Source organism: Meleagris gallopavo, chromosome 12 (assembly GCF_000146605.3).
Source record: "Meleagris gallopavo isolate NT-WF06-2002-E0010 breed Aviagen turkey brand Nicholas breeding stock chromosome 12, Turkey_5.1, whole genome shotgun sequence".
Lineage (NCBI taxonomy): Eukaryota > Metazoa > Chordata > Aves > Galliformes > Phasianidae > Meleagris > Meleagris gallopavo.
Window position 1 is genome coordinate 17,235,925 of NC_015022.2, and position 12,539 is coordinate 17,248,463.

The 12,539-nt window shown below is 49.1% G+C and overlaps 1 protein-coding gene across 3 annotated transcripts in view; it reads right to left on the minus strand.

Annotated features, from left to right (window-relative positions):
• Positions 1-12,539, minus strand: part of IGDCC4 (immunoglobulin superfamily DCC subclass member 4) — a 79,386-nt gene that overhangs the window by 44,538 nt on the left and 22,309 nt on the right. For all 3 annotated transcript variants that reach the window (XM_010717580.3, XM_010717579.3, XM_010717582.3), the window contains exons 2-3: positions 8,739-9,068; positions 832-973 (exon numbers count right to left, since the gene is read on the minus strand). In XM_010717580.3, coding sequence (XP_010715882.1) covers positions 832-973; positions 8,739-9,068 — 472 coding nt within the window. The remainder of the gene's footprint in view (positions 1-831; positions 974-8,738; positions 9,069-12,539) is intronic.

A 12,539-nucleotide genomic window follows, 5' to 3' on the forward strand; every position in this document is an offset into this window, starting at 1 on the left:
AAAAAAAAAGAAAAAAAAGAAGGACATCTGGGTTCTGTCAGGTACACCCAGCCCATAGCACCATACCCCACAGCCAGCTGGGGAAACACTCCTCAAGCCAGGATCCAATGCCCCAAAAGGTTCCCATCTACTGAACTTTGCACAAGACTGCCCCAGGCAGCCCCTGCTGCAGTGCTCTGCTCCACACACGTGGGCTTTTACAGGGTGCAGGATCTGTGCTGTAAGAACCTGGACGATCTCGAGTTTCTCCATTCACATTTAGGCGCTCTGCTCTTCAGCATGCTTGTTTATTTCCCTTGAACTCTCTAGATGAGGACTAAGTGGCTGATAAAAACCATGCTGAAATTGTGCATCCTTGCGTGCAGACCTTTCAGACCACCAGAGAATTGAGGCACAGGTCTCATTTAATTACTTTGCTCATTAGCCAATTTCTACCCAATTTCATTTCTACAGAACTATTACAGACTGAGCACTTGGTCTGTTGTGGCAAAGGCTCAGGAAGAAGAGATAAGTAACAAAAAAGGGAATTACTTTGTTCTTACTGCTATTTTGGGCTGTTTGGTTTCAAGGTTTTTTTTTTGTTTGTTTGTTTTCAGTGAGTTGGATGATGTCTGGGGAAAGTCTTACTTTGTGTTTTATCAACAAATTTGCACGGGTCCCTCCAGCAAGTGCTGCTCTTTCAGCACTTCATTTTCAGATTGAAAACTGATTCATACCATTTCTCTCCTCATTCTACCTTTTTATGAAAGACTTGCACATCTTAAGTGGTCAGGTTTGGGATTTTTTTTTCTTTTTTCCTTCAAATAAATGGGAAAACAATCAGGACATCACCTTGGTTCTTCTGGAACAGCTATGTGATCCTTCTCCCACGTGATGACAGGGGAGGGCAAGCCTTCAATCCGGCACTCAAACCGAGCCATGCCATTTTCTTCCACTGTCTGTGACTCCGGCTGTTGGAAAAAGCGTGCCAAGCCTGGGAAAAGAAGAAAGCAAGGCAAGTGAGGAACTTGAGTTTCTGCTGAGAAACGCAAGGCTGGTATGGAGGACAAGTTGGCTGTATGCTAGAAATGAGCCTGAACTGCAATTCCTCCCTTTCCCATCCCCTACAAGCCCCCAGCAGTCCAAGAATAGTAACTGAAATGTTTGGACCTGCAAATTTGCTTCTCGCCTCATTTTATCCTTGAAGGCAATCCTTGAAGTGTGAGAGAAGACAGACAACTAGCTGGTTTTGCCAGCTGCTCTTCTAAATCGCTTCCTTTGTTCATTTACTTCATTGGGGAACCACACACAGAATGAGAAACAGAACAGGGGGAAGCACGGGTTCCCCTTTACCTTGTGGCACACTCATAGCCCAAATCAAGAATAGGCAAGAGGAAGAACAAAGCCAGATGTCAACCTTCTTGACCAAAACTCTGCCCACAGGTTGGCAATGCTGGAGCCACACGTGCACATACTTTATTGCGGCGTTAGCCTGAGGAAGCATTACTATTTTGAAAATAAAATACATGCCCTATTTTAACCTCAGCATATTCTCAACTGTCATTAGAATTTTGTTTCACTTAAATTGTTATCACATATTTAAAGCAACTCGTTGCTCTCTGCAGCAGTTGCAGACCGATTTCTCGCACCAGCTGAATGCCAAGTAGAGTTCCTCAGTTCAATAAATGATAATGAAAAACCGCTTTCTGGAAAAGTTTGAAAAATAAGTTAATATCAGGCCCCAATTCATGCAACAGTTTTAGTATTTTCGAATATACTGCACAGAGCACCTGAATGCAGAGTAATTTCCAAGAACTGCATGATCTTTTAAGCTCACGTTAATATATTTTGCTGAACCCAAGAGTTTAAAAAGGAAATCCATCAAACACAAGCGCACTTTCAGGTTGGCACCATCGGAACAACCTCCTTCTTGTATCCATAATGCTCTTTCCTGTTGTACTCTTTTCGTCCTATGAGTGTAAATGAAAGCACTTTGTCAGTCTCCAAAGGCTCAACGTGCCTGGAAATGGCATGAAGGGATGCAGGAATCCCTCTAAAAAGAGGAAATCTGTCAGCATCTCTGTTCTCTCTGCTTCAAGTCAGGTCACCTGTTTCTCTTCCATTCATTTTTAAGTGGCATAATCTAAGCTGATACAGTGGAGTCCCAAATTTTCCAGCAGCTTTAGATGAGCCTCTAGAGACGAGAAAACTTACGTGCAAACCATGGGCTACAAACAGCAATGCCACTGCTAACAGCAGCAAAAAGGCTCCATAAATTGCAGCAGACAGCTCCTCACTCTTTGCTCTCCCATGTAACAGCAGGCAGGTGTATTTTATACATTTTGCTAAAAGATGCAGGGTGTTCAGCAAGCCAGGCTCACCCCTGCACATTTTGCCATGAAGGCCAAAGAGGTACGAAAGGGAGCAGTGCTTTTCGGGTCCCTGGGCTCACCCAGAGCAGCAACCTGTCCCAAAAGAAAGGACAACTGGCTATCCCTTCCCCATCCCCTGCCAGATCTGTGTCTGCAAGCTTGAAATGCACTGTTGAGAACCAAACCCTGCCCTACACCTCAAGCCAGCCCCATGCCTGCTGTGCTGGGCTCCAGCACGGCTCTTCAAAAGCAAAGAGCCAAGAAATGCACCCATGACAGATTTCTCATTATGGTGTGGAGGAGTGTGACTAAACAGTGACCCCGATTAGGGAGTGCAGCATCCTGAGAGCCAGCAAGGGCTGAGAGCTCAGTGGCTGTAGAGCTCATCGTGGTGTAGTAAACCTTCACTTGCCTGCTGGTGTCTCCTGCAGATAACTATCATGGTGGGACTGGGAAGCTGGGCAGCTCTGCCATCCAAGTTTGGGATCCTGTTCCCTGTTACAGGACATCAGGATAGGGATTGCTAAGGACATCCTGGGAAAGAAAATTACCTCAGAAAGCTTTGAGAGGAGCAGCCTGCAAAGTCGTGCACTGCCTGGGGAAGGACAGAATGGCAAGGTCCTTTGTGCACAGAAAGCAACACCAAACCAAGGTTAGAGAAGTGGAAAGGTTTGTTTGATGCAGAGCTGAGCAAGAACATCAGATCTCAGCACTGGTAAGATTCAGGTAAAGACAGCCTTCCTGGTCAGTTTCATTGCTGCTCCACAAGCATCTCCTGCACCAGCTCAGAGCCATGACCATGGCATGCTGGCATAGTTTTGATCCTCTTCTGTCATCCAAGGGATGCATGGGTGGAGAGGAGGAGGCAGCACATGCCTGGCACTCACAGAGTGGTACAGCCTGGGCTTAGAGATGTTCTGCAAGCTCGCCCTAGGAGTATTCAAGCAGGGTCCATTCTCCTCCCATAAATGTTCTTGTGGAAAAAAAAACTTGCTGCAGAAGTTCTGCAGAGTTTCAGTGAAGGGAGGCAGGGAAGAAAAATGCCAGGAGTGAAAAGGGAAACAAAGCAGATAGATACAACTGAATGCTATTTTCAACTCCTCAGCTAGGGTTTCGCTCACTAAACCCTCTAAAAGCCATGCCATGCCACAAAACAACGCCCAGCCACGTTGTGCTGGTTTCCCTGAGCACATTAAGGCCACTCAGTAAAAATGATGGACTGCAGGTGAGGAGGTGGAGGAGCACTACAGCACACTGCCCGCAGAAACATGCCGAAGCACCACACTGCGCCTTTGGGAGCAAATCACACCACTCCCTTCCCACTCACATGCTCAGCCCAGCTGGAGCCAAGCTGTGTGCCAAGGCTCCCAGCCCGGGGGTGCCGGCAGTACAGGGAACGCTGCAGCCTCCCCCTCTCCCAGCGGCACAGGAGGCCCCGAGCTTGGAAAGGCTGCCAGGCAGCAACACTACACCCAAGGCAGAAAATGCAGCCTATGCGAGGAATTCGGCCTTCTGAAAGAGGCTCACTGCTCTCTCACACAGTGCTTTGCCCCCCCAAGTCTCCACGTGCACATCCCCTGTCTGCCTTTTGTAATTATCTCAAGGTGCTTCTAAGATGGGGAGGGGGGGTGTGTGACTAAAGCTCCCACTGAGATCATATATACTGCCCAGACAAACTGCTCTGGACTGCTAAATGGGACGGGGAGGCAGCAGGGAGACTGCAGGACTTGCTGTGATTGGTGTGATTTGCCACGGTTCCACAGCGCAGAGGAGGCAGAGCCAGAGCTCAGTCTGCAGGGCCAGTTGGCATTGTAGGACCTGTGCTGCCCAGCTTACCCTTACAGCGCTCTCTCCTACCTCTGTAGAGCCATTGGTTCCCTACCTACGCCCAACAGCATCCAAAAGGCACATCTACATGCGATCCAGAGCCTGTGCACTGATCTGCTGGAAGTTCTCTGGCCCAACTGGTGGGAAGCAGAGAGACCTGGAGATGCACCTGGTACACAGAATAAATAGTATCAAATTCATAAAGTAAATCCTTAAAAATACAACTAAATCTCTGTCTTTCAGAGACAGTGTGGCACACAGAGCTCTCTCTCTGGGGAGAGGAGCCCATGCACACATGTGCACATCTCCCTGCTGCAGCCTGTGCCGCCAGCTGCAACACCAAACCTCTGCAGCTCTGCCAGCAGCCGCACGGCGCAGGCCCGTTCCCTCCAGGCACAGCAAACATTTTCATCTGACAGCTACAATTACTGTAATTTTCTAGAACCTCCCTCACACAAAATGTTTTGGCTAAATTAACAGCTTTAACAAATCTTCACCAGTGTAGTTATTAACAGGTAGAAAGCTACACCTTCCCACGACAACAATAACGCCCCTGGTATTTCCACATAGAAGCACGCACGGCTCGGAGAAACCTGCAAATCTAATCCAGCAGCCCAAACAGGCATGCTTGCACCATGAGCCATGGGGTGCAGATGGTGAACAGTGACACAGGTCTCAGGCAGCAGCACAATGGGATGAGCTGCAAGGTGCTGTTGTGTCACGCACGTATTCAGCAAAACATGAGCAGACACAGAGGTGACAATGGAAGGGAAAGGATGGAGGGCACTGCAGCATTGTTAGGTTCCCCGGAAGGCACTGCTGGGGCCAAGGCATCAGGGCACCTCCAGATGTGGCAGACCTGTGTGTGCTGTCCCCCGCCCATCACTGCTCTGTTGTTTGTCCCACCAAGGCTGTGCTCCCTGGGTCTCCTCAGCTGGCTGTGGCTGTCCCCAGTGATCCAAGACAGCGACCCAGCAAAGTCCCAGGCACTCAAGAGGACGGGCTGCACCCATCACATGCGTGAATGTCTTCTCGGCAACTCCTGAAGGAGGGCTGCCTTTGAGGCCACCTTCATCGCTCCTGGCATGGGCAGAGAGAGCCTTTCATATCCATGCACGTAACAGCAGGCTTATGCATCCTGTCAGACAAGAGACGTGGGTTTCTGTGCCTCCTTTAGTAATCACCTCCAGCAGCCTACAACTCAATCCCTCAGAGTGCTTCCCTGGACACTGCTGCCCTATCAGCCCGCCAGCCTGCAAACTGCCCAGCCTCTGTCACTCTAGCCCTCACCAGGGACCCATCTGTCTGCACCAATCAGCCACTCCTAGTCTCCCAACTCACCTGGCTGACACACTCCCTTCCCAGCCAGAGAGCCAGCACAGCAATGTCAGAGCTGCCCTCAGCTTTTGGGGCTACTGAGAAGGTATATCTAATTGTGTAGAAGCACTAAGAAAGCAAGAGAGAAGCAAAATGAGTGCCTGAGTGCACTGGTGCTGATAGGAGGGCAGTCTGGCAGGGCTTGTCCCAGTCGCACTGCAACTGCCTTGGCACTGAGTTTAGCAGATGCTGAGACAACCCACAGCTCCAGTCCCACAGTTTCCTCGTGGTACTTTGCCTATATGGGGCAAGGCAGTGGTGAATGAACAAAGAAACAAGTATGAAAAACCACAGGAGATGACTCGATGTTATGAATACTAAATGTTCTTGTCATCGCAGTGCTGTGTGGTGCACAGAGCCCTGCAGCCCAGCACAGGATCTCCCTTGTGCAGCATATCAGGAGCGCAGGCTGAGGGTAGTGTTGATATAACCTACCTGCTAAACAGGTTTTCTTCTCTCTGGTATTGATCAGCAGTGCCCAGGGCAGTCAGCACAAAGAATAACTCCATCTACACGTAAACAACTTCAGACAGACTGCTGTATTCAACCGGCAGGAAAAAAAAGAGCCTGTATGATCCTCATTTGCACCAGCTGAATGCTAATGCGGCAAAGGCTCTGCCCACCCCATGGAACAAAACACAGCCAGAGATGCATTTCATTAATAATTCTCTCTCTGCTCTCCATTCAGAAATGAATGTTATGTCAGGTGCGTTCATTTGCCATAGCAGCACCTTCCCTGTGCAGCTGGCTGTTAAGGAGGCCTACGTGTCGATGTCAGGAGATGAGCTGGAAAGTTCACCTGTAATTCCTTGGTTCTGGGAGGAACTCACAGTACTTCTCTGGAAAAATCCACAGGGAGGGAAAGGCAATCCACGTCTGTCTCCCATTTTTGAGACATTTTCACTGTTCTCGCTCATGAAACACAAAACAATACACCCAAATCCATAACAGGAGCACAAAGAGACCCACTGGAAAGGGAATCGATGCCAGTTCAGGATGACTGAGACTGGGGGAGGAGGAGTTGAATAGACCACCAGGACTCACGGTGCCTCTTCCACTCCAAGTCTCCCAGACAATATCTGTATGCAGAATCCTTGACTCCAGTTTGCAAGAACCCTCGTGAGATCCTCAGTGGTCTCTGTGTAGCACGGGTGATACAGCATCATCTGCACGTTCACCTACCATAGCTCTGTGCAAGTTCAAAAGCATCTCAGCCCTAATTTCCCAAGACTGGGAACGTGTTTCAGGCTTGCATCTCACGGCGTGCTGTCTGGCTGCATTTGTCAACATTTACATAGGTCTGCACTAGAGAGAAGTGCTATTGTGGTTGTATTATTTTCTAACCTCTCTTGTTTGGTAGGTCAAGGAATCATTTATTGGCACTCTCATACTTAAAATAGCTTTGGTAGCCATTTCTGAATACAAAAGAATTTTATTCTTGAACAAAGATTCAGTGGCTCAGATCTTAGAGTCTTGTTCTGAGACTGAAATGAAAAACAGCCTGAAGAGCTCTCTTTCATCTCTTCCACTATAGAGGGACATTTGCCTCACAATCGGTCCCGACACAGAGTGGAGCAACACTGTTTGACACACAGACAGATGCCTGTCCCAGCCTCAGTGAGCACCGCCCTTCAGTGTCTGGTGCTGCCTCTGGAGCTCTGAGCTCCGCACCATGCTGAGATGGGGTAAATTCTGCCTGTGGGAACACCCTACACAGAAAGGGACGATGGCAGAAGGCTGCCTGGGAACACAAGTCCAAAGCCCAGTCTCTGAGGGAAGAAAGGTTCCCATTATGGGCATTTCAGGCCATGCTGATACACAAAGATGCCCTTATCTGGGAAGCCACAAGCAGACTGCTCTCTCCTGGTGCATAACGCAGTTGGATAGCAGGGGGCTGGACACATACTTCCAAATTGGGATGTGCTCAATGACATCCAAGCACCATAAAACTGTTTTGGCTTAACTGCCTTCTTGCCACACCTGAAATTAGCAGTGCTGTTTTAAGAGAGCATGCTTGGAAACTGACATTCAGGGTACCTGTCCCACTCAGGACCTGGTGCCTCCCTTGACCCCACCAAGCACATGGGGAGCCCTGGCACTCCTCTGTTCACTGTGGCTACCAGCTTGGGCTCTCAGCAGATAAGTTGCATTAAGCTCCTGCTTTTTCCGCCACTCGCTGTGCTAAAGTTAGAGCTAAGATTTCACAAACAAAGGACATCTGAAGAGGAGACATTCAACATCCTGTCTGTCAGAACCCCACAGCGTAGATGAAAGACCCGAAGGCCTCCCTTGGTTCATCAGGTCTTAACTATGTTCACACTCTATCATTTTCACAAGACCACATTCAGACACACTGAAGCCATCAGCGTCTCCAGACATCGCAAACAGGGAAAGCAGCAGATGCCCCTAGAAGGCTGTTCTGATCTAAGCTAGTGATGGAGAGCAGGGACAAAGGGGAACTGGGACCACCTGAGCACAGCCTGGCCTATTTCCAGCATTTTCTGTCCTCAGGTGGCCACCCACACCCACCTGACCACCTCTCAGTGATAACTCTTTCAGTAGCATAACTACACTGCTCGCTCGTGGCAGATCCTGATCCACTGCTGCCTCTGGGATTTGGATGGGACACAGAGCTCAGCACAGTCAAGCAGGGAACACAGAGAACAGCAAAGCATGTTGTCCCACCCCAAACAGGGCTGGCTCTCCCAGCTGCCCCCATGCACGTAATGCAGGTGCATTCCTGCACACACCATCCAGGATTGATGGATGCCTGGGGAATGCAATGGGCACTTTCTCCCAACTCTTCCCATCACGGTCCCCCTCACACCAAGCAGTGCTCAGGTTCAGAGCAATGCTTCTTAACTGTATCCACCACAGCCTTTGCTGGGGTTGCCAGAGCTCCATAGCCAGCCCCCCTCCCCCTTCCCACAAAGATGGTGTTGATGCTTGGCTTTGAGGTATTGATTTCCCCACAAAAGCAAACACCAGTTTCTGGAGAGAAAGTATGATTCTGGTTTTAATTTGAGGCTCATGGCACTTACCTGGGAGTGTTGCACATGAGAATACTGTTGGGTCAAGAGAGACACCACAGCTTATTTGTGGGCTGTCCCAAATTCACATAACACATCATTAATAGAATTTCAATTCATAGACATTAGAAAAGAAAAAACAAGACCCACTTACTTGAAAATCTGACTGCAGCCGTTTGACTAGTGACAGACCCTAGGGAGCTGTGGGACACACAGGAGTAATTACCCTCAGCATCAGCTCTCTCAAAGTATTTACTGTCCTTTGCCACAGCCTGTGATGAGATGAAGAGCGATCCATTTGGAAGCACGTGCAGATGTTCCTGCTCCACTAGCGGAAACCCATTCCTCTTCCATGTGATATTGATCACCTGCTCAGCAGGAGCCAGGTTACAGTCCAAAACCACGACTTGGTTTGGCTCCAATATCACCTTTGCAGGACCAGCACTACAGCTCAGCTCCACAGAATCCCCTTCCAACAGCCTCCCTGCAAAGAAAAGACAGCATTTCTTCAGGGCTTGCTCTGCTTGGTTAATAACATCCCAGTTATACACGAGTGTGGTTAGGGATAAGACATGACATTCAGCCCCATAGTAAAGCCAGCACCTCCCAAAACACCTGTGTACTAACTTCTCCATCATACATCTCCTAGGCTGCAAGCACAACCTGCACCACCTCCGCTGCTCCCCACCATGCCCAGCAGCAGCCTTTTATCCACACTTGCTTTTTCCATCCTGAGTTTCAAGCACAGAACAACTGCAAGTCAAAGACAATGCAGCATGGGCCTCAACCCCACCTTCACTTGCCACAACTGCCCATAAGTAGCAAATACTTCCTCCCCCCTGCTTCCTCGGAAGGATATTCCTACTGCAAACTGACAGTCCGAGGGGCAGCCCCACATGCTCAGCCAGCTCAAACCCTCGGGCAGCTGTGTGCTGCAGCCGTAGGCAGAGTGCTGAGCGGCCGCTGGCTGAGCTGAGCTGAGCAGGGTTGGGGCTGGCCCACTTCCAAACCCACGTACTCATAGGAGAGCTCCACCTCTGAAACAGGGCTCAGCATTTCCTAAAAGAATATTGCCATTAATAAAATGCATTTGCCGTTAGAGTTCTCCAGAGACACTAAGTCAATGTTAGCTGGCAGCGCTGCTTCCACACACCAGCAATTTCAATCTCTGCTGCACTCAAACCATCACCATCCACTCTTTTTATGGCTCTGCTCCAAATTATTTTGTCACTGCTCCAATCAGAAATGTTTCCTGCCTCTATAACAAGTTTATCAACACTGGATATGAACCACATGGCTCCCTGCCCGTCTCCTATCGCAGAAGGCTACAGATTAATTTTATAGGAATTCAAACACTCTATTAAACCTGCTACTACCTACTGCTGATAAAAGGGCTGCCTTTTAAAAGAGTGCGAGTTAAGCAAGCAATTAGGGGCAATGACACGCAAAATTACACGTGCAGAGAGATGGAAACTCCGGGTGTCCCGTAAGAAAGGGCCTTGCCCTGCCCACACTTGGGGCTCATTTTGTGCCCAACAAAGCACGCAGGGACAGGTACTTGTTAGGAGGCTCCAGCCTTCTCCATGCTTTGCCCCTTACCTCCTGTGAACCACCACTGCTGGCAGCGTCACATCAACGCATCTTGAGCATCAGGTGGCTCATGTTTCTTGCCAGGCACAGGCAGGCTCATTGCTCTGCAAGACAGCCTGCATCTCTGTCCTATTTTCTGCCTTCCTCAGGCTGCAATTTTAATGGTATTTTGCTGAAAATACTCCTCCTCTCAGTGAGGCGCAGCATGCGGGGACAGCTGGCAGCTAGGAATAGAGCAGAGCTCTGCGGAGCTGCGTCCTACGCCAGCACAGGTTGGCAAGAAGCAATTATCAGCCTCTCAGGCTTCTGTCTTCTGAAAACCAACCTGCTTGCAGTCCAAACTGACACCACAGTAGAAGAAATACGTGGTGTTCTTTTTTAATATGTGATGGCGTTTCTATACCCCCGAATATTGCCCAGATCTTCCCCCCAGAGTCAAAACCCAGTGGGATCCAAGCTGCCAGCTGAAAAAAGAAGCACTTACACAGCTCAGTGTAAGAGACCCAGCTCAGGTCCCTGTGCTGCATCAAGAGAGCAGAAACAGTCACTGGAGGGAAATACATCTGAAACTGAATGCACAGTCCAGGAACACGCTCAACAAGGCATGTGCTTCACCACAAGCAAGGGATCCTCCATGAGAAACCAGTGCTCTCTCTGCTTCTAAGATTTGGTGCAAGTCCTGAGCTACTTGTGTGGATGCAGTCTCACTGGATAACGACAGGAGAAGGTTGCCTCAACACTTCACACTCTCTTGAGCACACACATGCACAAGATCTTTAAAGAGCAGTAGTCACTCCTTTCCTGGAAACCTGTTCCTACCACACAACCCATTCAGTAACAGCAGCAACTAACCTCCAGGGTATCAATGGGGTATCAATGTTTCTACTTGCACACATCTATAGCACTGCCAAGCAATGCAGCCTCCATGCAACGCTGAGAGATACGTGAGTGCTCAAACCGCTGCCCTTCATCCCAGGAGCACCATAAGTGCTTCCAGACCAAGAAGCCAAGGAAAAGCCCTGGTGTGCTCACAACCTGTGACATCGGGCTGCTCTGACTGGTGAGCATAGACTGCCCTCAGCCACCCAGCCTCTTCAGCCCCCAGTACTGCAGGTTTTTGGGGACAAGCCCTTGGCACACAGAGGTTGTGGCAGCAAGTGCCCAGGACTCAGATGTAGTATTGAAAAAGCTCCAACTACACTTCTGATGTTCGAAGAACTGTATAAACACTCCCTGATTAAACAAAACATACCTTCCAGGCTCTGAAAATGTAGGAGGAGGTCTGGTTCAAAGCACCACCCTAAATTAGCAAGCCTGACAATGAGATAAAAACACTTTCAAGGGAAAGGATCAGAAGAGAGTAAAAGTGAGATCAAAGACAAATGAAATCAGGAATGTTGAGTGCTTACAGAAGCTGCTGACTCTTTCCAGCCTCCATTCTTCATCCTTCAGTGACAGAAATAGATACTACCCTGCTCAAACACAGCCCCACACAGCCTGCTGCTCACCTTCGCCCTCTTACCTACTGGAGGTAATGGATGAGTGAATGCAGGGAAGCCACCCCACAGCCACCTGCCTCATGCAGCAAGCACAGCCACTTCAAGGGAGAGCTGCAGCAGAACAGAGGCAGGCTGCTGAGCCAGGAAGACTTCTCACGTCTCAGCTCAGGGCAGGTGGTTCAGCTGCAGACCTGTGCTATGGAGCTGGAGAGCTCGTTGCCTTTGGCTACTCCAGGATGCAGCTTCAAGCATTGAAGCCTGGCAGAACTGCAAGTTTTCAGCTCATGGATCTCTAAATTGAGGCCATGAAACCCTGTACAGCACTCCCCTATGGAAGGCAACACAGCTTCTACATTCAAAGCAGGCTTTTACATCACAGCACGCAGAGCAACACTCAGAAATTGCCTAACACAACTGAGAACATTTCAAAATAACTCTTTGGAAGATAAAGTAGGGAAAAGGGGACCAAAAGCAGAGAGGGGATTTACTGGGAGAGAACAGAGATGTCTATGTCTGACCGGCCCCAGGTAACAGGCAGAGCTCATACCAACCCTCACTAAGGCCAGCAAATCACTGAGCTGTCCCAAGGCAGTCAGTAGTGGTTCAGGACTATAAATATATATGCTAATACACACGTACACGTAGGTATATGCAGCATCTATATGCACACACACACAGTTCTGCAGGAACATAAACATACTGAAATATTAACATGCCCTGAAACAGAGGGCCTTCAATGCAGCAATGTAAGTGGTTCGCTCCCATGAAAACCACATTCTCCTCTGGCCCCAGGTGTTTTATTCTCTCCCATGTTGCCAACACCAAGGCTACATTACACACAAAAACAGCCCAAAAGATAAAAAGTC